Source organism: Phocoena sinus, chromosome 17, assembly GCF_008692025.1.
Source record: "Phocoena sinus isolate mPhoSin1 chromosome 17, mPhoSin1.pri, whole genome shotgun sequence".
NCBI classification, from domain to species: Eukaryota; Metazoa; Chordata; class Mammalia; order Artiodactyla; family Phocoenidae; genus Phocoena; species Phocoena sinus.
In genome coordinates this window covers 71,293,515-71,319,248 of record NC_045779.1, presented here as the reverse complement: position 1 = coordinate 71,319,248, position 25,734 = coordinate 71,293,515, and the positions used below count along the sequence as shown (strand labels likewise).

The window sequence follows — 25,734 nt, the reverse complement described above, 5'->3', positions numbered from 1 at the left end:
AGTCTCCCCGCCTAGCTCCTGGCTACCTTTCACTTCTGCGATGTTGGTTTTCTCAGAATTCCTTCTGGGCAAGTAGGTGGGAAAAGAAAATGTGGTATAAACCAGTCCGGCAGCTGGCGTTGTGACCTGGAGCCCTGTTTTGGGCACGGAGTGGGGTTTTAGCAGAAGGAGGCCTGTCCCAACCTCATTTCCTGTCTGGAGCAGCTTCCTTCTGTGCTGAGACACAGTTGGCAGGTACGGCCCCATCCCCATGCCGCAGGGTGGCTGGGAGTCGGACTCCTGAGCTCCCACCCCTGTGCCCTGCGTGGCCTGGCCCTGTCACCCCCTGTCCATTGCATGATTGCCTCAGCCCTTTTCAGTCCGACGCTGCGCTGGGAATTTTCAGGAGGCCGTGGAGAAGGGCGGGGACGGGCATCCAACGCTCGGCCTCAAGTGCAGGGAGAGAGCTGGCTGAGCCAAGTTGGGCCTCAGGTCGGCTGCGGGGAGTGACCCTGGTGTGACCCTCCGAGTGGCACCTGGTGGGGGCGGGGGCACCAGCCAGAGCACCCAAATCAGGTCACCTCCCATCGGTCCCTGACTTGTCACATAGTAGAGTTGTCAACGGAGCTACCAGGGGTCCTTTCTCTCTCTGCTCAGTGCCTGTCGCATGAGAACCTACTGTACGGGAAAGCCACCTCCGAGTAAATCGCCGTACAGTCCACGCTTGCTGGAACTCAGATGGTCTTTGAGGGCTAGTCTTGCCAGGGGGGCCGTGGCAGATGATAGGAAGGGGGGGCATGAGGGGCTGCTGGGAGATGTCCCTGGCTTCGCCCAAAGCACGTCAGCTTTCTTCTTAAAGACAATCCATTTTTATGTACTGAACTTCCTTATAAGGTTTCCTTCAGGCAAACAGCTTCTGAACCAAAAGTTTGCGAAGTTTTTGGATTGAGGCGACAGAGACAGGGTGAGGGCTGGCCTCAAGTGGCCTAAGTCGGCAGAGCTGGGTGCCAAGCAGGCTGTCTTCTTGCTCCTCCACTAGCGCAGGGAGGGCGGTGGGGGGCATGGGGAGGGGGAAGGTTCAAGGTGCACCTCCTGCAGCCCATTTGGGCAGCCGTGGTTATTGCGGGCAGTGACCTAGACGGAGGTCCCGGTCAACTCTTCCTGTTGGGACATTTGCAGTTACGGTTATCAGCTACAGGCTGCCCCGGGGCCTGCAGGCACCCCCTTGCCCCGGACAAGGAGAACTGGAGCGTCCCTCTGCTTTATCTGGTCTCCCTGCAGACTTCAGCGTCCTGGGGACCTCACTAGCTGCTTCTTGGTCTAGGCCAGGGTGTCTCAGCCTCTTCCCTACTGGGACCAGATAATTCTGCCGCGGGAGCATCTTGTGCGCTGTCTGGTGATTAGCAGCTGCCCTGGCCTCCACCCACTAGATGCCAGTAGCATCACCCAGTCACGATGATCAAGAATGTCTCCAGACAGTGCCAAATGGAGGGTGGGGGGAAGAGTCACCCTCGTTTAGACAAACACCGGGATAGCTCTCCGTGGGCTCCGCCCTGAGCCTCCCCAAGGCCCTGAGCACATGGAGGGCGGGGCTCCGGGAGGCGCCCTCACCCAACCCGCCCAAAGCAGCGATTCTCAAATGCTGATGTTCAAGGGATGCGTGCCAGTTTTCAACCCACTGTCTCTTGGGGTCTGGGAAGCTGGGTTGTTGGAAGGAAAAGAAGGCGTGGAGTAAAGAGATTTCTCTGGGAGCATGTTTGGGAAGCCAGGAAGGTTGGACTTGAACTATTTCTTGTTCTGAAGGAGGATGAGGGGGCAGGTAGAGGCCAACAGTCTAGTGGGATCATGGCACCTGGCAGCCAAGGAGACCTGAGCACACCGGGCTGAACTGCGGTCTGGGATGAGCCCCTATAAATGTAGACCTGTTTTCACAGTGTTTCACTCTTGTGGTCTGGTGATCATGTAAGAGTGAATTTACGTACGAACATTGCTCTGAAGCTGCACGAAAGCCGTTCATCTGTCTATTCAACAGGCGGGTTGAGGCCCGACTTTGCACCTGGCCGTGATGCTAGGAGCTACAGGTAGGGAAGGGAAGGGGCCAGGTAGGCTACCTGTCCTAAGGAACTCGCACAGGGGGCTGAAGGAGGCCTGCCTGGGCCCACGCAGGGGGCAGCGGGAGACCCCGACTTCATCCCTGGCTTCTGAAGGAGCCCCTGTGAAATGTAAAGTCCTTTCCCTCTGAGCACGAACGGTGGCGTTGCCAGAGCCCCGGGCTTCTGGAAGTCTCCCTGCGCTGTGTAGGCGAGGTGTCCCACGGCCAGGGTCTCGGGACCACGAACACGCTGAGTTAGCAAGGCCGACAGACGGCTTTTCATGCCTCCTGCTTCCAAGCTGGCAGCTGCCCAGCAATGTTCACAAATATAAAACCGACTTTGTTTTCAGAATGTTCTGGAGCCTGGACTCCAAAGGCTGCATAAAGGCATTCTTGTGGGGCTGGCTATCTACTGGGGAAAATCGTGCCGGGGCCCCAGACCCGAGCATCCCAGGGGACCTGCCCACGGAATGCCATGTACAGCGGCACAGGGCTGGGGGCCGGGTGGCCCCTGCTCTGTCGCCCGCTGACCTCTGAGAGGTGTGTCACAAAGAGGGCTCTTCTGGGTTCGGGGAGCTGGATCTTCAGAGGAGCCCCGGGCTGGAAGTTCAGAGACTTGCATTCTCTCTCTGGCTGTTAACGTCTGCGGGGAGCTTGGGGCGAGGTCCCCATCCCGGAAAGGAGCAGCGTGAGGGCCGAGGTCAGGCGGCTTTTCACCAAGTAGCCGACGCGGAAGGTCTGGGTCTGTGACCTGAGGGTCCCTGGCCTCCTCCGGTCACTTACTTCTTCACCCTGTCTCGTCGGCCTCTGCCTGCAGCCCGGAACCCTCATTCTGGACTCTTTGTGCCTCACCCCGGTACTGGTGGGCGCTTCGTTCTCCCAGTTTGACTATTCATCCGTAACAAGAAACGTTTATGCCACCAGGTCCTTGATTAGGCACCCAGGTGTGCGCTCAGTAACTGTCACCGCCCAAGCCTCGCTCCCCAGGGAGTCGATTATGGTGGCATTTCCGCCGCCCGAACTTGGCTCAGCTTAGCTCTTTGGCTTCTTCTGCACTTGCCTGGGCGTCAGAGCCAAGGAGGACCTCTTCTGCCGCACCCCGATCTCTGCCCCCACCCCAACCCTCCCCACCCCTGATCTGGCTCATGCAGTGCTTTTTGCCTCGAAAGTCCTTTTTCTTTCAAAATCCTCCTGAGTGGTCAGTGTCAGACCCCTTGGCGTGAGGTGTTCCCTGCCCCCTGCCCCTCTTCCTCCAGCATGGAGCAGAGTGCCCTGCACAGAGCTGGACACGGGGGCATCTGCGTGGCCGCCTCTCTGTTGGGGCCCCTCTAGTTTGAGGAGGAAGAAGGAGGAAGCTAGTGCCACGCCTGCCTGTGGCGGGCTTCCGCGACCTTCTGCCCCCTTTTGGTCGTCAAGCTGGGGCTGCCTGACTTTGGGCTCTGCGATGTGGAGCTCCTTCTAAAATGCAGGGAGAAATGTCCTCGGTGTGGTGGGTGGTCCTGGACTGGGCTTGAGGGCCTGGTTTTGAGTGTAGATGCGTCCGTAAGCCTCAGTTTCCCATCCTAGGAAATCTACTCCCCTGGGTCCCCAGGGGCAAGAGTGGGATGGGATGGGGCGGTGGGCAGGAGGTAGGAGCTGCTGGGTTGTGCAAGCGAAGGCTTGCTCCCTGGCCTCAGATTTGCTCCCTTCTGAAAACATGTCTCAGCAGGAAGCGCTAACCTCCTGGTCTCTGTCCCTTTGTAGGCAGGTGACAGCAGGGACATGTCTCGGGAGCTGCAGGACGTGGACCTCGCTGAGGTGAAGCCTTTGGTGGAGAAAGGGGAGGTGAGTGGAGATGCCCCTGGCTAACCCCGTCCCGTGCCCACTCGTACACGGGCATACGTGTGCGCACAACAGGAACACGCGTGCATGTACACTGCCATGTGTGTATACATGCACACACACGCACATGCCCACTGCTTCCTGGTTTCCACAGGTCACCTTGTCCAGGGATGCAAAGGGACAAGAAGTACCAGTTCAAGTCCCAGCTTGGCTCCCGAGTGCTAAGGCACTGTGGCCAGGCCTCTCACCCACCGCTGGCTTTTCTGCCCTCTCCTCACTGATCTCATTTGTGAAGTAAGGACATTGAACCAGAGTTCCTCTAATCACCTCCACCTCTGGCGTCCCGTGGTTCTAAAACCTGCAGCATGAAGTCCGTTGTCCATCGACTCTGTCTGCCCCGTAGCTTAGAGGTTAAGGCCACATACACTGGGACCAGACTCTCTATGTTCAGATCCTGCCTATGACACCCAGCAGCTTTGTGACCACCGGCAAATCCTTCGACCTCTTTGTGCTCCAGGCCCCCAACTTTAAAAAACAGTGACACTAGGACTTATGTCATGGGGCCAGGGTGAGGATAGAGTGGGTTCATTCATGTGGAGCCGTTAGAACCCTGTCCGCCCTGAAGGGGACCAGCTTTGCTCATGAGCTCTTGTTGCTACAATTATTACCATCTTTTTGGGCAAAGCTTTCAGGTCGACAAGGCCTCCCTGTTGGAAACAGAAGCCCCTGCCCTACAGCCCAGCCTGGCATGATCCATCCTGGACCGGCTGTGGATGGATGTGAAAAAGCTTTTCATTTACATAGTTGATGCTGTATTTTTAAACTATGTTCGTGTCCCAGTTTTCACGGAGCCTCACAACGGCCAGTGATGAGACACCTTCTTTTAAAATGTAAAGCTCAGGTTCAAAAGTGCAGTTACTCTAAGGTCAACTGAATGCTTTTGAAAGTAAAATTCGCATGCATGAGCCACGTCCTGGGTGCCTGTCTCTGGGCCAGTCACACTTCATGGGTTTTCTCCTGCTAAACGGAAGGGTAAGGCTGTGGTTGATTAGAAACTAGGTTCATTGATTGTTCCCATTTTACAGAAGAGGAAGCTGAGTCTCCAGGAGGTTAATTTGTCCTCTTGGGTCGGTCACATGGTTACAAAATGTGGGGCTTGGAGCCAAGCTCAGGCCAGCTGCCACTGGAATGGGCTTATGACTCTGCTAGTGGCTGCTCTGTTTTATGTCCGTTAGTTCATGGACTTTTCATTATGAAAGTGGGAAGCAACTTTCTATTTCCCATTATATAGATAAGGAAGCTGGTCTTGTTGGGAAGGGAATTGCCCAAGTTCATTTGGATAGGTGACACAGCTAGTATTAGAAGCCAGGCCAGGCGAAGCTGCAGAATGCTTGAGATCATTGCCATGCTAGGGGTCTGCAGACATCTGCTATAAAGGGCCAGATGGTAATATCTTAGGCTTTGAGGACCACATGGTCTCTGTTGTAACTACTCAGTTTTATAGTTACCGCATGAAAGCAGCCCTAGACAATATGTAAGCAAATGGGCTTGCTGTGTTCCAATAAAACTTTATTTACAAAACAAAAGGTGGAGGAATGGGGAGGGCCATAGTTTGCCAGCTACAATACTATTCACTATTCATGCTCCAAATCCATTTCCTCTTCTGTCTGAATCTTTGACGCAGTATTGAAAAGCAAACAAACATACAAGAAAAAAAACAACCCCTAGGTGATACAAATACATATCAACATATTCTTATCCCTTTTGAAAAACCATATGAAATAGTATACCATGCTTTGCTTTATTTATTTAACCACTTACGATGGAGACCTTTCCAACGTCAGTCCATAGAGCACTTGCTTCTCTCTTTCCAGTGTCACAGTGTTCCACCACATTTATTTGACCAGTGCCCTGTATGTGGACACTTGGGTCCGCATTGCCATTGCCAACAGTGCTGCAGGATGTTCATACACTCGTTGGATCTTACATGTACGTCATTTCGTACACACGCAGGTGCAGCTCTAAGGTAAACTCCCCAAGTGGCATCGCTGAGTGCAAGGGTAAATGCGTTTTTAAACACAGCATTTATATATTTTAGGCAGCACAGTGCCACCCTTGGAAAATTTTACTTCTCAAACAAACGTCTAAAAGATTGTCAACTCCAGGTTACATGTCAGCCTGTCTCTAAGTAGGTATTGACCCTTTCTTTCAAGGTTTAGATGGAAGTAAACCTTCCAATTCCTTAGATTGACTCAGCAAAGCGTTTTTAATTAGGTTTGCTGTTGGGAAGTTCTTCCTGATGTCTGTCCTCAATCTCGATGACCTCTGCACTCTTGTTAACATATTGAAGGTTAGGGTTCTTCAGAATAGCTTTTCTACTCTCTCCTAGCAACACACACACACACACACACACACACACACACACACACACACGAAGTATTTTTGGCCACATTTGCTTCCACCTGAATTTATCAAACTCCCTAATGTTCTTAACCCCAGCCCCAGGGGGTGTGAAGCTATTTTAATCTCTCTCAGCAGGCGGCTGTTACAATCTTATCTTCCAACCCCTGGCTGTCCCAAGGGGTCCTCCTTCCCCTTCTGTCACCTCTTTTGCCTTTTGCTCTGCTGAGCTGTTTTCTTTCATGGTGGGTAGTGGTGGGTCTAACTGGGCCTCCGCTTTCAGGGGGTGTTTGAACTCCATCTCTGAGCTGAGAGGAAAGCATGCCAGTAACATCTCTTGGAAATTTTGGCCCAGGTGGCTCCAACTTCGACTCTGAGCTGTACTTTCACTGCTACCCAGGGGACAAGGGCCCCTTTCCTGTCTTCCTGGGCTTGGCCTGCCAGTGTCAGCTCTGGTGAAAGATGGAATTTGGGCTGGACACTCAGAATTGTTGGATTGAGGGAAATGGTCTGTTCTCCTCTTCCACCCATGAGAGATTGGATTTTAATCTAGATGATAGGCTGTTGTGGAAGAAATTTAAAGGCAGTAACATGGTCAGGTTTGAGCTTTAAAAGTGTAGCACATAGGTGGAGACAGAGAGATCAGTTAATAGGCAATTACAGTCCTGTATCTCTCAAGCTTGTGGTCAGCTTAGACCTTCAGATCTTTTTTCACTAAGGCTGCAGTCAAAAAGGAATCCATCTACTGTGTCTACTTTTCTGCTGGACTGCAATTCTTTGAGATGAAAAGTCTGTCTCTGTAAGGCATTAGAGAGGCCCCACAGAGGACAAAGGGTAGATATAACAGACTCAGGGCATGGAGAGGTCCGTGTGTTCTGACATAATTTCTCTGCCCCGGGAAACTGATGAAACTGACCATGTCTCTTGTCTTTCCACAGACCATCACTGGCCTCCTGCAAGAGTTTGATGTTCAGGCAAGTAGAAGACGTGCCTTCCCTTCCCCCTTTCCTACTCTGTCTTCTCTCTTTTCCTCTTTCTTCCATTGGTTAGATCAGTGTTCAGATGTTAGGGGTAAGGGGAGAGAAGGAAGTGGCCTCAGCTGATTCCCCACACTCAGCTTCTCTCCCCGGAGAGAAGTGCGTTTGAGTTCTGGCCAAGGGCGTAGGAGCCAGTTACCCCCTGTGAAAGCAGGACAGATATCCAGCCCCCTTCAACCCTGCAGAGCTGGGCAGAGCTGTGGGGCGTGTGTGGAGGGAATGGCAAGACACTGAGTGGGCTTGGGACCCTGCGATGGGAGGGAATGGAGGAAGCAGAGGCTTGACGTTCTTGACTGTGCCTGGGAAAGTGAAACCAGCCTTCTCTGTGGTTTTCTGGCTCCATCTCTGCTCCAGGTTGACCTGAGAGCTAGGTGGGAGGTGCATCTGAAGGTCTGTCCAAGAACAAGTTTTGGGGAGAGTGGGTTGGCCTCTCATGGCCCAGGGGCGGGTCAGAACCTCAGGAACTATAAATCCTGGACTCATTATCCCAAAGCTGCATGGGCCCCATGCCGTGCCAGGTGCTGGGGGTGGAGCCGGAAGCCTGAGCACATCCAGGTCTTGTGGGCTTCCCGGAAAAGACAGGACCGAAGAGAGACCAGACGCAGGCCGTGACGCTCACCTGGACCTCTGCCTGCACATCACACAGGTGCCCGGGCTTCCGGCCCATTCTGAGCCCTGCGTCTCCATCATACCTTTCACCCCCTTCCACGCCAAATAGCTCACTCATCCTTCTGAGTCTCGTATTTCAACGATCGGCCCACCATCCACCAGAGGCTGGGAATCTTGGCGTTGTCTTTGGAGGGGAGGGGAGAGAGGGAGAGGGGTTGGAAACGTCGGCTGGGGTGAAATCAGGGAGGTGAATGTGCGAAGATCACACTCAAGGTGTGTGGGCCTTAGTGCACTTATGCGTCATCCTGGCTATACCTGGAGACCCCCCCTGACCCGCGCCCGTGGAACCCACAGGGCGTGTCCGAGGTGTTGGTTTCTGTCCGGCCGTTTGTTCTCTGAGGCCAACACATCCTACTGGGTAACACTGACTTGTTCAGAGCACACTTATCACACCACCACTGTGCACCAGGCCCTGGACATCCAGACGTGTGACACCTGAACTCTGCAGGGGACACCCCACTGAACCCCAGCAGCGCTATGCAGTCGGGATTGCTGTCTCCGTTCTTAAAGCTGGGGAAACAGGCTCAGAGGTTAAGCGTGCCTGGCCCTCAGTTGCATGGCTAGACAGTGCCTGGTGTGATTTGACTATGAAACCTGCTTTTACGGCCTCCTAGCAGCGTCTGTGTCAGGACCAAGAGCAGGCAGCCTGAGCAAGGGTTAGCAGCCATCACGTGCCCTTTACTTAAGAGCGGTGCTGGCTTGGCTTGAAGGCGACTCCGTGAGCTGGCAGGGATGCCGCCTGCCCGAGGGAGGTCCTTCCAGCCTGGGGCCCTCTCGCCTCCCTCGCTGTCAGTGGGCATCTGGGGCAGTCTGCAGGGACAGCTTGGGCTGGGACAGGTCATTTCTACCCCAGGGGTTTGTGATTAAAAGCAGCTGAGCCTGGAGATGCCCTCTCACCCCCCAGGAGCAGCTCTCTGACTCATCAGCCCTGGGTTTATAGCATCGCTGCTGTCCCAGCCTCTTGGTGCATCTGCAGTGGATGAACTCAGATCAGGGCTGGCATCTCCCCATTTTATGAATGAAGAAACTGAGCCACCCAGACGGTGAAACTTGCCACAGTCAGGCCACAGCTGAGATGTCATGGCATCTTGAACAAAAACATCTTTTTTTCCCCCTTTCTTGAGTCAGGCCAACCGGATTTAATTCTAGCTGACCCTTTCAAGGTGTGTGCCCTTGAACAAGTTACTCAACTCTTCTGAGCCTCCCTTACCCTCCATCTGTAAAATTAATAAAACAGTAGGAATGACTGATTTTGAGCCCTTACTATGTGCCAGGCACTGTTCTGGGCAGGCCGCCTTTACTTTAATTTAATTAAATTAAGTGCACGCATTTACCTTTTGCAAGAGCCCTGGGTGTGGGTTCCGGTATCACCTTACTGCAGATGAGTGGTGCCTCCAGGTCATGCAGACAGGGAGGCCGCCCCGACTTCCGGGCCCTCTCCCCATGTCTCCCGGCTGTAACTCAGACACCAGTGCCATTCACAGCGGGCTTACTGCTCAGAAAGCAGAGGCCACACTCGGCAAGAATGCAGGTCATAGGCATGGATGGACATGTGGAAGTGACCCTTAGACTCCGGGGTCTGGGAACCCCCTGAGCCACCAGCTCCCCCCTGCACATGTCCCCAGGGGTGGGAGGAAACGTGGTCAGACCTCCAGGCACACTTTCTCCTCTGGGGTCACTGCTGGCGGGGGCTCAGCGGGGTGGTGTTGACTGAGCCTGCAGCCCTACTAGAGCTAGAAGCCAGGCCACCCGGTGGGCTCAGCCCACCTTTGTGCAGAGGAACAGAGAGGGACCTGGGATGGGTAGGACTAGGGCAGCTCCCTGGGTCCAAGACTGAGCCAGGAGGCGGGGCTATGAGTAGCTCAGGCCCAGGACAACGGCTAGTCACTCAGCCCCACCCATCACCGACCGACCATGTCTGGTTCGTTCGTCCCACTGTGACTCAGACTGTCAGCTCCCTGCACCTTCTAGGCCATCAAAGGTTGGGGGACCCGAACCCATCACTTCACTGGCTGTATCAGCACCCAGAACACAGACCTCGGTCTTCAAGGAGCGCTTGGTCTCATGGGACATGGCCTCTGGTTCTACTCTGTTATACTTGTTTAAGAAGAAGAGAGTCAGGGTCTGGAAGCCACTTGCCTGAGGTCCCCTGCAGTGACAGGAAGGTGCCACCAGACCCTGGGCCTTGCCTCTTCCAGCCCTGAGAGCTTCCCGTTCTGCCCACGCCTGATGAGGCTGGTTTAATGGTGCTTCCTGCGAGCCAGGCCCTGTGCTAAGGGCTTCCCGGCCAATATCTCATTTAACTCCTCAACAACAGCATAAGCAGAGGTACCGTTATCTTCATCGTTCAGATGGGGAAACTGAGGCCGGAGGCTGGGACTGGGTATCCCACCCAGGTCTGTCGGAGCGGGAAGGAAGCCAGTGCTCTCACTGTGCCGTTCCCGGGCCGAGGTCTCTGCCTCTCCCGTCCCCGGGCCAGAGCTCCCCTCGCTGGTCTCTTGTCTCACAGGATGCTGGGTACATGGGGGTGCTCTGGGAAAGTGGGAGGTGAATAAGTTGTCTCCAGGGGTCCCAGGTTTGGCTCACCCAGCCCCTCAGTTTACACCTGGGGAAACTGAAGGACAGAGAAAGAGGGGAATCGTTTGTCCAGGGTTGTGAGGTGCGGGCAGCTGAGGGTGATGACATGTGATCCTCTGTCTGGTCGTTTCCCACCCTCCTGAGAACAGGGAGAGACGAGTGACAGGGCAGTAGAGCTGCAAAGATGCAGCAGCTGTGGCAGCCGCGGCCCTGGCTATTTGATGGGCTCAGGGGGCTGTGAAGCTTGAGTGGCAGCCCCAGGGGCTGGCTGATCATTCGGGGCTGGGCTGGGCGGGGCTCCGGGCAGGGTGACTAACGTACTTTCTCTGTCACTGAAATGTCAGCTCTTGGTCCCGCTCCCGCCACGGAAGCAGCCATCCCCTCTGTGGTTTTGTCTTCCTGCAGCAGCCTTTGGATGTCCCTCCTCCCCAAGGTCAAGGCCACAGATTCAACCAGACTCGAGAGCCGGGTCTGCCCTTTCTTGGCTGTTTGACCCAGAGCAAGATGCTTCACCTCCCTTCAGCCTCAGTTTCCTCATCTGTGAAATGGGGAAATTCGCTCCAGCCTTGTGTAGAGAGGACAGTGACAGAGGGGAACCCTGATGTGATGTTTCCCAATCAGTATTGGTCCAATAACACACCTGCTCTACCAACTGTATCATGAAGTTCTTCCAATTTTTATTTTTGTGTGTGTGGTGAGACACAGACAACATAAAATTTACCATCCTAACCATTTTTAAGTGTCCACACTTGAGGGGCATGAAGTACATCCATAATATAGGGCAACCATTACTTCCCTCCATCTCAGCACTCTTTCTTTTTAAAAAAATTTTTTTAAATTAATTTTTTAATTGAAGTATAGTTGATTTACAAAATTTCATTAATTTCTGCTGCACAGCGAAGAGACTCAGTTACACGAGTTTACACACTCCTTTATTATATTCTTTTCCATTATGGTTTATCCCGGGATATTGAATAGAGTTCCCTGTGCTCTACAGTGGGACCTTGGTGTTTATCCATTCTATATGTAACAGTTTATATCTACTAACCCCAAACTCCCAGTCCATCCCTCCCCCACCCCCTTCCCATTGGCAACCTCCAGAACGCTTTCCATCTTGCAAAACTGTAACTGTCCCTATGAAACACTAATTCCCCATTCCCCTCCACCCAGCCTCTGGCAACCACCATTCTACTTTCCGTTTCTAAGAATTTAATTCCTCCAAGTAGCTCACGTAAGTGGCATCACACAGCGTTCGTCCTTTTGTGATTGGCTTCTTTCACCTAATGTCACGTGGGATAAGTTTCATCCACGCTGTAGCCTGTGTCAGAATGTCTTTCCTTTTTAAGGCTGAATAATACTCCTCTATATGTCTAGACCGAATTTTAATTAGCCTTTCATCTACCAGTGGACACTGGGGTTGCTTCCACCCTTCTGCTGCTATGAATACTGCTGCTGTGATCATGGGTGTGCAACACGTGTCCAAGACTCTGCTTTCAGTCCTTTTGGGTACGTACCCAAAGTGGAATTGCTGAGTCCTATGGTTATCGTAGATTGCTAAAATTTTGGTCATTCAAGAAACCTGGAAAACGTAGTTTATCTCTCCTCTGTGAAGATAATTCCTCGCTTCTGTGTCACTCTTGACAGTTTGCCAAGCACTGTTATGCGCTCCCTTCTCCGGGCACAGGTAGTAGCAAGAGCAGGGGACAGGAGTTTGGGCCCTGCGCAGGCGAATTTGAAGGTGGCTAAGGCTGGAGTGGGCAGGCTGCCACGTCCTCTCAACGTCAGCAGAGTGGCAACCTGAAGACCACAGAGGTTAGCCTCGGCGAGGGGCTGGGGAGGCAGGAGACGGCTCATCAACATCGTGCCCCAGCCTGGGCTGAGCCCTCCCAGTGAGTCCCAGAGCTGTCCTGGGAGGTGGATGCGTTTTCCCAATTGTGCATTCCTTTGTTCCTGGAACAAATGCCAGCTCTGTGTCTGGCATTGTCTTAGGTGCTGGGGATACTGGAGTGAGCCTGACAGGCAGTGAGCCCTATTTCCAGGGGCTTCAGTTCTAAACGAATAGCTCAGCACCATATTCCCAGCGTGTTGCCGGGTTTTGCTTTCCTACTGCTCACAACAAACTCTGTCTTCATCTGACAGATGGAGAGCCTGAGCGCAGAGAGGTTCAGTCGCTTGCCTGAGGTCACGGGGTGGGAGAGGGGTGGGGCTAGGATTGCACCCAGCCTCCTGACTCCCTAGAAGGGGGAGGCAGCACACATGAAGGATTCAGCAAAATGACAACCCCAGCTACTGTAGGGGCTTGGAAGATGATGGTGCAGGTTGATGAGATGGGGCAGGTTAAGGGGTCGGGAAAGGCTTTTGGAGGAGGTGACGTTGGACTGAGACCTGAGTGATTTGTGAAGTCATATGACAGGAGGAGATGAGGGACCGATCACCCATGCAGAGGCATTGGCACATGCAGAGGTCCCTCTGGCTTGGATTCTGAGTCCTCCAAGGGCGAAATGTATTCTTCCTGTAAGCTGTTAATAGGATCCATCTTACAAATGAATCACAATATTTGAGCTGCATCCGAGTGCCGAGTGACAATTTGTCAAGGTTGTTTCCAGAATGACCTTTGGATAAAACTATATTCATTTAGATTTGGCTACTAGATCTTGTTGACTCGTGATATCTGTGAAGGTTTCCCAGATTTCCAGCAGTCTCTAAAATCGTGGGCGTGGGTCGCTGAAGGATGTCCTTCAGAGGATGCCATGCACCGTGATGGCTGACGTTCTCTGGGTCACGGGGCGGGGAGCAGAGACTGACAGCACCTTGGTCAGCGGTGGCCAAAGCGTGGCTGCAAAGCGTACCAGCGCGGAGACTCTCCCACCCACCCTGACCTTGGATTCACGCGGGAGCTCCTGCAAAACGACAGTCTCCTGCCTGCTGTGGGCTTCAGCTTCTCTGAGGAGCCAGGCGGGGGCCCAGGCTTTCCCAGGGGCTTTTGTTGAATCTTTTGGGACTTTGTACCCTCATGCCTTCTTGACAGATGAGGAAACTGAGGCTTTCCCATGGCCAGCGACTGTGCAGGGGCCGCATCGAACCCAACTCTGCCCCAGATCAGCTCTCTCAACCACGACATGTACTGCAGTGCTAGATTCTAGGTCACCTTTGCAATTTCTATCAAAAAGGATCTGGCCAGGTAGATAATCTGAACAGTGCTATGGTGGGTTTATGTTCAAGCCCTTGAGGGGGAGCTGCTGTAAGGACCCGAGAACTGACATGCCTCAACGGCAGCCCACTTTCATCTGTTCTATTTAGTTGGTCCTTACGGCTCATGGAATCAGGGCCCTGTCTGGGCAGCGCTTTGGGAGTTGAGTTTAAGGAGGCTGAGCTGCCTCACTGTGTGTGTCCAAAAGCAGCCAATGTTATTTTTCGAGGAGTATTTGGTACTTCAGCATTTTGACTAAATTGGGCAGACTCGTTTCCTTTCCCAAAGTGGTCGAGAATTTTTTTTTTTTTTTTTTTTTTGCATGAATCAAAATACACATTGTTAGCCCAGAGGTCCTCAGTGAGAAGCAGCTCCAGATCTGCTGTCTTAGGAGACAGCTTAGCTGCCAGAGCAGATGGCATCTCGGCCTTATCTCTTCTGGCCTGACGTCACCTTAGGATGGGCAGCTCTTGAGACCCTACTTTGTCCCCCCTTGGAGAGGCTCTGGAGCCCTCAGAGCACAGAGCTGGGTGGGCGGCTGGCCTGAGGTGCTGGGGCTGCAGGAAGGAAGTGGTTTGATCTGACTCTGCAGAGAAGGTTCTGGCATCAGACTAGGCAGTTGTGTTTGCAAATCTGATGAGTGGGGAAAGTGAGAGTATTTTGGGTTCTGGTTTATTTTCTTTGGCTAGAATTCTAGAATCCAAGAATATCAGAGCTGGCAGATGCTTTATTATCCAGCCCTACCCCTTCTGCTCCAGGTGGGGAGCCACTTTGTGGAAGGCCACTGAGGGGAGGGAAGAGGTGGGAAGGGAACAAATGGGTATTTGCGTGCCCACCCGTTGTCTCAGGGCTTCCCTGCCAAGGTGGGAAATGATACTCTCCTTAGCAGATGAGAGACCAGTTTGGAGATGTTAAGAAACTCGTCGAAGGGTACTATTGAGATAGTCCTAAGTTTGGTCCATCTGACTGTTAGATACATACTAAACCGTGGGAGTCGTAAGAGCTGGTGTATCTTGAGCGTCAGCTGTTTGTCAGAAACTGTGCTGCCCTCTCTTCCTGCATCATCTCATTTAATTCTCGAAACAACCTTTTAAAAGAGGTTTTGTTGCCAACCGCGCTGAAGAGACGGGGGTTTAAGGGACTTGCCCAGTGTCACACCATGATGAGATAGATGGCAACGCTTGACTCAGTGCGGAGCCAAAGGCCATATAACTGGGGGGGGGAGGGGGGGAGGGCGGCGTGGGGACAGCGGAGTTGAGTACACTGCTCGTCACTCCCCGCTCAGGGGCTGGGTAACTTCCTTTGGCCCCAAATCTCCTCTCCTGGTGCTATTTCTAATTCCTTCCACCTGGATCTTTAGTTATTTGGATGGTTTGATTTGATTCAGTTTCCATGGGAATCTGTGTTTGTGTGCTCACCAGGGATCTCCGGGCAATGAGCTGATGTTACCCACAGGGCCTCTGGGTGGAGGGGACATAGGGGGCCGGGGCAGGAGGGGCAGTGGGCCGGAGGGTCTCCTGGGTCTGGCTCCTGCTCTGGAGCTCCCAGTCTGGTGGAGCTGGGCCAGGGGGGGACGTCTGATCCCCATTGTGTGGGTGCTGACTTTTTTTCCCCGTCTCTTGGAGGCAGATCAGCTCACAGGGAAAATGGAAATGGTGACCTTTTATGAGTTTCTTTCTTGGCACACGATTGCTTCTTGTTTTCCTGCCCCCTGACTGAAGGTGAGAAGACCTTGGAGGCTTGGAAATCCTCAGCCCACCATTTCCCATCCCCGCCTGCCCCCAGCCTGACTTCTGAGAAAGCCGTTAGGACCTAGAGCAAACTCTGAGCGACAGATGGCAGCGGCACGCATCTGGGTCAGTGCCAAGGGAGGCTTTGCCTCTTCTGCCCTCCTCTGTGGGCTTCCTGGGAATGCCCTCCCGGTGGAGGGGACAGAGCACCTTGCCCGACAGCGTCCCCGTGATGGGGCTCCGATGGGCTTCCCAGGTCGGTCCAGCCCAGGCCATCAGGCTGACCTAGTGTAGACGCACATCTCTTGGTGTTGCAAAATAGATACAGTGGACAGACGCAGGTTCAGGTCAGCTTTCCCTCTGCTAGCCCTGCGTTCTTGGGTAGTCACCTGACTTCCTGGGGGCTTAGTCTTCTAACCTGTAAAAATGGGGGTAGTAGCCCTGTCCCCAGGGTGTCACGATTGTGACGTAAGCACAGCATCAGACTCAGCATACAGGCCTCCTTTGCTTCCCTCTGCTCCGTGGATGGCCCTGCTTCCTCTCTTCCGCTTTTCCCTAATCCAAGAGAGACTTTCCTCCTGATTCTTTCTTGCTTGGAGAATCGCTGTCCTCACGTGGGTTCCAGCTTCCCGCTGTATTCCCAGGCTGGCACCCTTTCCCCCGCTACAGATCATTTCCTGACTATAACTCTTCTGTTTCTCCATGTGATGGCAGCATTAAAGAAAGCTGAGAAACGGAGGGAGCTTGGCCCCTTTGAGATCTTCTTCTCTTCTAGGTGTCCCAGTGGGCCAGGTATCAGGACTCAGAGGCCCAAGGGCCTGTCTGGAATCTTAACTCTGTTACCTGCAGCTGTGTAGCTTTGGGTGCTAGGCTTCAGCCCTGGAGGCTGGCTTTTGCCATCTGTGAAATGTCTGTCCTGAGAGCACCGGGGCCAGCCCTGGCTTTATGGTGTTTGTCCGGTAAGGGGACGGCTGCCCTTCTATGCAAATACGATTGTGCTCCTTCCACACACGTGCCGTCCCCTGTCAGTCTTCATAATCCATGTGCTCCTTACTGAATGCTCAGGACGAGACCAGTGGCTCAGCCAGGCCTCCCCTTCCCCACTGCGGGCACAGGAGATGGACCAGGAAGATAGGGGGAGGGGTTATTGCACATAAAGCTGGTGGTGGGGCAGGCCCCTGGCCTTTTCTCTGGAGCCTCTGTTCTCATGATTTGCCTTGCTTGCCTCAGCAAGCCTTGACTTAATGCTACGTCTGATGACTAAATCAGCTTTCTTTGCCTGCTGTTCCAGAGGGCGCCCTCTGCCCTCAGGCCGTGGCTTGACCAAGGCTTGCTAGACCGAGGGGAGGGGCGGCCCAGCGCGCCAGCTGACTTAGAGCCTGGGTAAGTGTGTCATCCTCTTAGAGTCCAAAGCGTTCAGCGTCTCCCTAGGGCCTGCTGGGCAGGCGGATTATGGAGGGAGGTGCAGCAGCTGGTCTCAGAGCTCTCCTAGATCATCCAACCAGTTGCCTTAAACCCTGGGGACGAGTCCCTGTGGCTTGACAGTAATCTTCTCTGGGGTGGGCATCTGTAACAGCCAGCATGGAGGGAAACGCTGCAATTTCCAAAACACTTTCCGGTCCCTACTAAAAGTCTTGGGAGCATCTCCACAAGCAGAAGGCTTTGTTACTGACCTCAGTTTACAGCTGAGGAGAGGAATTGTCAGAGAAGTCCGGTAACTTGGCCAAGGTCCCATGGTGGGTGTATCGTTAGAATTAATATCACCCAACAAACAGTGCCCTAAACAAGGAAATGGTTGATGTTTTCGCTGACCCAGAAGGCCTGGTACAGCAGGCTGTGAATATCACCCAGTCTCAGACTCCTTTCAGCTTCCTGCTCTGCCACCCTGGGCGTGTAGCTTTTGTCCTCATGCTCATAAGATGGCTGCTGAATCCCTGGGCATCTCATCCATGTTCCAGGTAGTAAGCAGGTAGAAGGGTGAAAAAGAAAAATTAAAAGGCCAAGTTTGAGTCTTTAAAAGAATTCGCCTCAGAGCTGCAGCAAATTCTGCTGACATCTCATTGGCCCGAACTGAATCTTCTGACCATCCTTGGCTACAAGGGAGATGTGGAAGGAGAGAATTTCATCAGGCACATTGCTGGGAATTTTGTCGTTAAGAAGAGGACAACGAATGTCTGGGAGGCCCAGCGACATAGTCTGCCATAGCTCACAAAGCTCCCAAGCCAGAATTGGCAGCCGAAGAGCTGAAATCTTTGAGGACCACTTAGTGGTAGGTTCTGTTTTCACCACCTGCCAGCTTACAGGCAGTGTAGACAGTAGGCATCGGTGCCGTTTCACAACTTACCAGCTTACAGGTGGCGTAGACTGTGTAAATCTCTAAGCACCTTCTCCAGGGCAGAGCAAGCCCTTCTCCCTGGGAATCTGCAGTCAGGCTGGGGAGACGGCTAAGAACCAGATACGTGCCGCATTTACGTGTGGTAAATGCTACAAGGAAGAGGACAAGAGCCATGTGTCCTGTGTACAGTGGGTGGCAGGAGGGGCCACCCCGAGGAAGTGACGTTTGTGCCGAGGCCGTTCCAAGTCAGACACGCCTACTGTACATGCCTGCAGTTTGGGGGCAGATGTGTATTTGGGGAGTGTGGGAGGAGCAGGTGTTATTTCTCTGTTCTATGTACCAGCGTATCCCAGCACCTGCCCCGTGGATTACTGGGTTTTGGAGTTGCTGGGGAGATAAAAAACAATCTACAGCACATCAATGGGGACCTGACTTCCTGCGTCCCTCTTTAGAGAGTCACTGTGCACATTGTATGTTAAAAGTTTTCTTTCTTCACGGGGCACCTGGTACAGAGTGTTAAAACAGAGACAGCAAAGAGCACAGGCTTTGGACTTGGACGGCCTCAGGTTCAGATCCTGCCGCACTGCTCCAGCTGTGTGACCTTGAGCAAATTCCCCTGAGTTTCCTCATCTGAAATGCGGACAGATGTTACACAGTGGGGTGGTTGTGTGGGTTCAACGGGAGAGTGGATGTAAAATCCTCAGAGCAGGGCCGGATTCAATGATAATTGCCATCATACTGCCCTCCCCTCTGCACCCTGAGAGAGTGGCTTTCTAGACTCTTACAGAGGAGGTGAGAGGAAAAACCAGGCAGCCTGGCCTTCTCTTTCTTGCATGCCCCTGGCTGGATCAGACCCCTGCGAGCCCGGACTTCTGAGATCTGGCTCTGAACTTGGAAGAGCTGAGGATGGCGGTCTGGGTGGTGGACGGGTTCTGTGAGTGTTTCCAGCCACTGTTCTAGCCAGACGGGGGACCCCTGAGGAGCCCTGAGACAGGCTTTCCCCTATCAGCACAGGGAGTGGACCATGCAGTTCTGGGTCCCTCGGTGCCCTCTCTTTGGGAGAACGTGGGGGACACTGGTGGGTTCCTCCCTCCAGGACACTGGGTGATTCATCCCCACGGAGACAGAAGGGCAGAATGTTCCTTTGGGACTGCAGAGGACAAAGGGACGTGTCTGTGAGAGTTTTAATTCCTCCATCCAGTCTCAGACCCAGCCTTCTTGGTTTGGGCCAGTGGAAAGAGAGGCCCAGGGCCAGCTGAGGACCTTGTGCGTGTGCGCGGGTGACTTAAGGAGTGGGTCTCAGGCATGGGGAAGGTCACACTTGCCTTCCCTCCTCTTCCCCGTGTGGGCAGGTGGACACAGAACTCAGAGGAGGGCTGATGGGGGCCAACACCCGCATGAGGGCCCAGCAGACGTGGGTTGTAATCCTGGTTCACACTACAAGCTGTGTGCTCTTGGCCGGGGGCTGGGTCACCTCGATTTCTTCATCTGGAAAATGGGTTCGCTCAGCTCATCTGACTCTTGGTGGGCACTTAGCGAATATTATCCCTGTATCTCAGTGACCTTGCCACACCTGTACACCTACACCAGGCCACTTCCAGCTTCTGAGACTGGGTTCTTTATCCTTCCAAATAAGGATAACCACAGCTGATGCCTCTTCTGAGGCACAGGCTGAAGTCTGCAGTGGTGTGAGGCCGCGGGCCACGGTCACAGCACTTCTGTGGTGCCTTGTCGGGATGAAGCGTTAGTGCTCCGTGGGGCTTGTGCCAATCCTGGGAGACTTCACACCAGTCCTGGGAATTCTGTGGGGAGAGAGCTTGCCGACACCCTCACAGCCAATTAGGGGACAGAGTGGAGCCTGAACCCAAAATAGATTAATGGACTCCCTAGAGAAGCTATGTTTACCATGATCATGCGAGTGTCAGGTCTTTATCCAGCAGATCCTGAGCTGTGCCAGGGCCCGAGGATGTCACAGTAAACAGGACAGAGGCAGCCTCTTCCTTCTTGGACAAATTTAGCTCTGGTCCCACGGCTTTATAATTTTAAGGCCTTCAAAGAAATCAATCAGCATCTGTTACCCATTCCCACCCCTGGGTGCCGCTAGACACATCCTGGGTGCCGCTAGACACATCCTGGGTGCCGCTAGACACATCCTGGGTGCCAGCCAGGGCCGGATGCCCCACACTTGCCACCAAGGTGGGGCTCAGGCGCATCATTAACCCCCTGCCCCCGTGTACTGAGCAGCCCCACCTCGCCGGCGACTGTATCCCTCACCAGGCTTTTCTCCTCTGCTGAGGAACCCGGGGTGGCCAGCTCCCTCCCGTCTTACAGATGGGGCTCCGGGGGCTCAGAGGGCTTGGGGAAGGCAGAGCTTGGATTTGAACCCTGATGCCCCAGGCTGGTGGGGACATTGCCCAGCCTGGCCTATGTTTAGAGGGTGCCTTGTGGGTCAGCTGAGGAGACAATAGAGAATGCCGTCCCCACAGTGAACCATTGTTCCCACGGTGGCTTCAGGGCCAGGGCTCCGCCCAGCAGATGATCTGTGGTCCCCCCTGGGGGCTGGACCATTGCCCCACCGTTTGGGGATTTTTCCAGCGTTTGTATAGGCAGGAGTGAGCAGGCACTCAGAGGAAGAGAGAGAGGGCTGGGGGGATGGGGGCCTCTGTGTTCAGGGCACTCATTTGGTTGGGGGGATAAGGCAGGTGGCCCAGGAGGACCCCTGTGCTGGGGATGGGCCTGGGCACTAAGCACTCACCCTTCCCCCTGAGTTTCCATTATTCTTTCCATTTTGCAGAAGCACGACGGCCGCCTGGGAGATGCTTCAGGGGTCTTCAGAGCGGATGCCTGGAAGCCCCAGCATCTCGCAGCCTGGGATGGAGAAGGGAGAGGGGTTTTGTTCAAAGCGCAGATACTGAGTTTTCCTGCTCTCAAGGTGGAACCTGAAAATTGGGGTGTATTTATTTTTGAGCCAAGTTCTTCAGATTGGCAACCATTGACCTCAATGAATGGCGGGGTGCTTCCTTGGTCCCCCTTCCCCTTTTGTCTCTGCTTCTCAGAGTGGCTTCTCTGGCCAGAGAGAGCTGCCACCCGAAGCCCAGTGCTCCGACGACCAAACTAGGAGCTTTCCTCCATCCGCAGTGAGACGCGCGCTGGGTGTCTGCGGGCTGTAATTCCAGCCACACCGTGACTGCGGGTCCCACATGACAGGCCCGTCTGTCTGTCTCTCCCCAGGAGCAGGACATCGAGACTTTGCATGGCTCCATTCACGTCACACTGTGTGGGACCCCCAAGGGGAACCGACCCGTCATCCTCACCTACCACGACATCGGCATGAACCGTAAGTTCCGAGGAGCCGCGTGTCCTGGGCGAGCGGGTGTCTGCCAGGGTTGGAGGAGAGGATAGCTAGGAAGGGCGGCTGGCAGGGAGTCTGCCTCATCCTCTTTTGCTGGGACTTCCTGGAGCTGTTCTGGGGAGAACTCTTGCCACAGACTGGACGAGCCCGGAATGCACCGCCTGGGCGCTGGGAGATGCTGGGGACTCCGGAGTCCTCCACCATCAGTCTGTGTGACAGTGACTGCCTTTAATGAAGGTCTACGGTGGTTTTTAGTGTTTTCTCAGGATTGTGCAACCTTCAGTGCGATCCATTTTAGAACATTTTTATTATTCTGAAAAGAAGTTCTGTCCTCTTATCTATCGCCCCCCTGTCTCCCATACCCCCCAGCCCCGGGCCACCACTAGTCTACTTTCTGTCTCTAAGATCTGCCCATTCTGGACATTTTTTATCAATGGAATCACACAACGTGTGGTCTTTCATGACTGGCTTCTTTCGTAATGTTTGCAAGGTACGTCCGCATCGTGCCATGTATCGGTACTTTATCCTCTCTCGCTGAATGATGTTCCATCGTACGGATACACCGCGTTTTGTTCGTCTGTCCTCGTTTAATGGGCATTTGGATTTCCCACCTCTCGACTATTCTGAATACCGCTGCTATGGATGTTTAGATCGCGAATCCTTAAGATGACCAGGAAGGGTTCCCAAATGTGGGTTTTTCACAAATGGGACTGGAATAAGATCTACTTAGTATTACAGGTACACAGAACAGAAATGCTTCTGTGATGATTCAGAAGGCGCTTATGGCCCTTCCTGGTCCGGTGCGTATTGCGAGCTGGATGCTTGCTTGATTTTTGATTAACAGACGGACTGAATGACATTGTTTTTCCAACAGCTTATTAATACCTCGAGGCTGCGAATGATGTCAGTCACTGAAAACCATTTTTCTCCTTCACTCTCACTTCTCTTTTCTCTCTCTTTTTCCCCCATATGCCCCCTTGTAACCATCATGTACCAAATCCGATGCTAGGTACTTTGATCTATACCACCTTATTCCACTGACTCTGATGAGGATATGGAATTGCATCTGGCGGTGTTACTCCTCCACTGTTAGAGTACAGTGAGTGCTGTAACAACAGACCCGAGGCCTCTGTGGCTTAACATGATATATGTTTAGTTCTCACTCATGTAACAACTCAGTGGACATTCTGTGGGCCACCTTCCATGTGGTGATTCAGGGACCCAGGCTCTTTCTAGCTGTGACTCCACCGTCCCCTGGAGCCTCCGAGGCTTCTGTTGGCTCCTCCACACCTGGCAGTCACGAAAGAAAGAGGAGAGAAACCTAGAGGATTGGGTGGCAGGTGTTATGAGGAAATGGGGAGCCTCACATGCTATTGGCTACAATCTGATCACACGACTGCCTCTGATTGCAAGGGAGGCTGGGAAATGTAGTCCAGAAGTGTGTCCTGGAAGAAAAGGGAAGTGTTTTGGTGAGCAGCTGGCCATCTTTGCCTCAGCGATTAGGAGGCTCATCCAAGCCCACGTAAGAGTGGTCCTCCTTGTTTGAAAATCCTGTGTGCCCTGGCCAGTATCCCTGAGGTGAGGGTTTAGGACACCTAGAGAGAAAGAGAGTGTCAGTGGGGCAACCCCATCTCATACGAGGACCGTCACGGCCACGACTGTTGGGGGAAGAAGCAGGAGCTGGAATGGGATCCCCTCCCAGCGCTGCCTGGAAGTTTATGTCATCCACCAGCATAGGCAGGAGAGTTTACTGACCGTCTCCACTTCCACACCCACTCCCTTGCCTCATGACTTATTCTTGCCTTTTATCACCAGAGGAAAGTGGGAAAGAAAATGTAGCCATTCTTTCTTGAAAGTTCCTTCCCCCTGCTGTGTAGGCATGAAACCAACAGAATGAATACAGACTTTATTCTCTCCTGACTTCTTCCTCTTCTCTCTCCCGTGCCTGTTTTCCAGACAAAACCTGCTATAACCCCCTCTTCAACTCCGAGGACATGCAGGAGATCACCCAGCACTTTGCTGTCTGCCACGTGGACGCCCCCGGCCAGCAGGACAGGGCGCCATCCTTCCCCGCGGGGTAAGAGGAGGGAGCCTCGGGCCCCAGGACAGGGAAAGGAAAGCCCTGCAGGGTGGGAACAGGTGGTGGGAGGAGGCATTAGTCAGGCTTTTAAGGTTTCTTTTTTAATTGTAATAAAATATATATAAACTAAATTTTACTGTTTTTAACCATTTGTAAGTGTATGGTTCACTGACATTAAATACATTCACAGTGGTGCAGCCATCACCACCATTATCTCCAGGACCTTTTAATTAGCCTAAACTGAACCCCCATAACCATCAATCAGTAGCTCCCCGACCTTCACCCCTCCAGACACCCTGTCCCCACCCCACCACAGCAGCCCAGCTAGACGGGCTTTTTACTAGGGGTACATGGCCCGGACAGGACTAAAGTGGAAGAGGGTCTTGACAAGAAGAAATAGTTAGGAGAAAGATCTAGAAGGTTGGGAAGAAAAATAGAGACCATAATTGGAAATGATATTGATGAAGTACGTCCTGTGGGCCAGACTTAATCATCTTTATTTACAAATGTCATTTGTATTTAGTCCTTACATGGCTGGTGCTGGTAGCTCCATTCTCTAGATGGAAGAACTGAGGCGTGGAGGGGTTAACTGCTGTGCTGGTTTAATTGGGGGTGGGCGCTGTCGGGTTTGAGCCCAGTCTGCTGGCTCTAAGACTCAAACTCTCGCGGAACATCAGGCTGCCTCGGTCCCGGGTGTCTACACTGCCTGCTCCTCCCCAGTGCGTGGCTGATGTGGACTTTCAGCTCTCGTTGTGAGGCTGGGGGCAGGCTTACCGAGGGCACTGGACAGTCAGGGTCACATGGGGGTGGCAGACCTCTCGGAGGCCCCTCACCGTGCTGTGATTCAACCAAGGTGGGACCAGGTTCTTGGGTTTAAAGTCTGTCAAAGAGGCCTTCTCGGTATCACAAAGAGATCTTTTTTGTTAGTGCTCTGAATCGTCCTTAATCATTAATCTTTATCAGCGGGGAAGGGAAGGGATGCCCAGACGTACGTTAAAAGAGTTCAAAGCTTCTTAATACAGCAGCAGATTAAGTGTCTGTCAGTGCATCCATCTTTGTTTGGACAAATTGTTCGAAAGACTTGGGGTAACCCAGTGACTCTCAGCTCCCCACGGGGAGATTTTAAAAATATTCTGAAACCTGGGCCCTGCTCGCAGGAATTTTCATTCACTTGACCCGGAGGTCAAGGCGCAGGGTGTTGTTCCCCTAAGTTACCAGGCGATTCCAGCGTGTGGCTGGTGGGACCCACTGTCTGAGCGGGGCCCGGCGTGGTCAGGGGTCTCCTAGGCCCTCCAGGGCGCACCCCCTTCATCCTGAGGCTGAGACGGCAAAGCAGGGATGGGGGCCCCTGGCCGGGTCACTCCCGGCTCTGGAGTCAGCTTTCTACACATGGGGCCTCGTGAGTAGAGTCCTGTTGCCTGCTGGCTGTGTACCCACCCCCCAAGAGCAGTGAGGAAAGAAGCTGTGGAGTTAGGTGTCTCCCCAACTCTCACCGTTTGGGGGCTGCTGGCTCCAAACCGAGCCGTGGCCATTTCAGAAAGACAACGGCTTCATCGATGTGTAGCCCCGCCAACCGGGACCTTCCTGGCTCTCTCCCTTTTGCACATGCTGGTCCCCCAGCCTAGAACATTCCCTACACTCTTCAGTCCTCAAGCTCCCCCCAACCCACGTCCCCTTCAATGGCACTTCTTCCAAGAAGCCCTCCACTTGGTCAGAACAGATCTCGCTGTTTCAGCCTCCCGCTCTCAGCACCTTCCCCTCCCCGGTGGTCGCCACTGTCATGAGTCACGCGTATTTGTTTCTGCTGACTTGCCCCCCGGCTCCTGCACGGGACCGTGTCTGCTCTGCCTACGTGGGTTCCCGTTGCCTCGCCAGGAGCCTGGCACGAGAAAGGCCCAACAGCTCCTCTGTTGAAGGGACTCCTTCCTGCCTGCCTGAGCCCCGAAGTCGGCATTGTGGAATGCCTTCTAGTGGGTGTCAACCCCCCTCCCCCCAGCACCTAGACCGAGTGGGTCTTGTGAGGCATCTTGACGGCTCCCCCAGGGACCTGCCTCCAGGATCACGGGACATTCGGAGGAGCTGGCTCCTAACACAGCGTGCCGTATGGACTCACTTTCCATAAAACGGGCCAGACTCCCTGATGACAGCCAAGACCTTGGTGAAAAGGACAAATCTTTGAGTTCCTTCCAGGAAGATGGGAAAGAAAATGTGTGGGAACTCTGGCTAGGGTTGTAGGCACCTGGCCGGGCAAAGACTCTAGGGCTTCCTTCTGGAAATTCAAGGGAGGTGAGCATACACTTGCTTCTGGGGAGGCAGAGGGAACAGCATGTGCAAAGGCCAAGAGGAGAGCCAGTCTAGAAATGGTAGGTAATCTGGAAGGAGAACCTGCTGGCCGAGAAGGATCCAGCCTGGTGGGTGGCCCCTGCTGTCCCCATTGGAAAGGTGGGCACAGTGGGAACAAGAGACCCTTTC

The 25,734-nt window shown here is 53.5% G+C and overlaps 1 protein-coding gene across 2 annotated transcripts in view; it reads left to right on the top strand.

Moving 5' to 3' along the window:
* Window positions 1-25,734, top strand: part of NDRG1 (N-myc downstream regulated 1) — a 56,519-nt gene that overhangs the window by 8,375 nt on the left and 22,410 nt on the right. For both annotated transcript variants that reach the window (XM_032609523.1, XM_032609524.1), the window contains exons 2-5: window positions 3,815-3,895; window positions 7,231-7,266; window positions 21,062-21,167; window positions 23,139-23,259. In XM_032609523.1, the coding sequence (XP_032465414.1) occupies window positions 3,833-3,895; window positions 7,231-7,266; window positions 21,062-21,167; window positions 23,139-23,259 (326 nt within the window). In that variant the 5' untranslated portion in view covers window positions 3,815-3,832. The remainder of the gene's footprint in view (window positions 1-3,814; window positions 3,896-7,230; window positions 7,267-21,061; window positions 21,168-23,138; window positions 23,260-25,734) is intronic.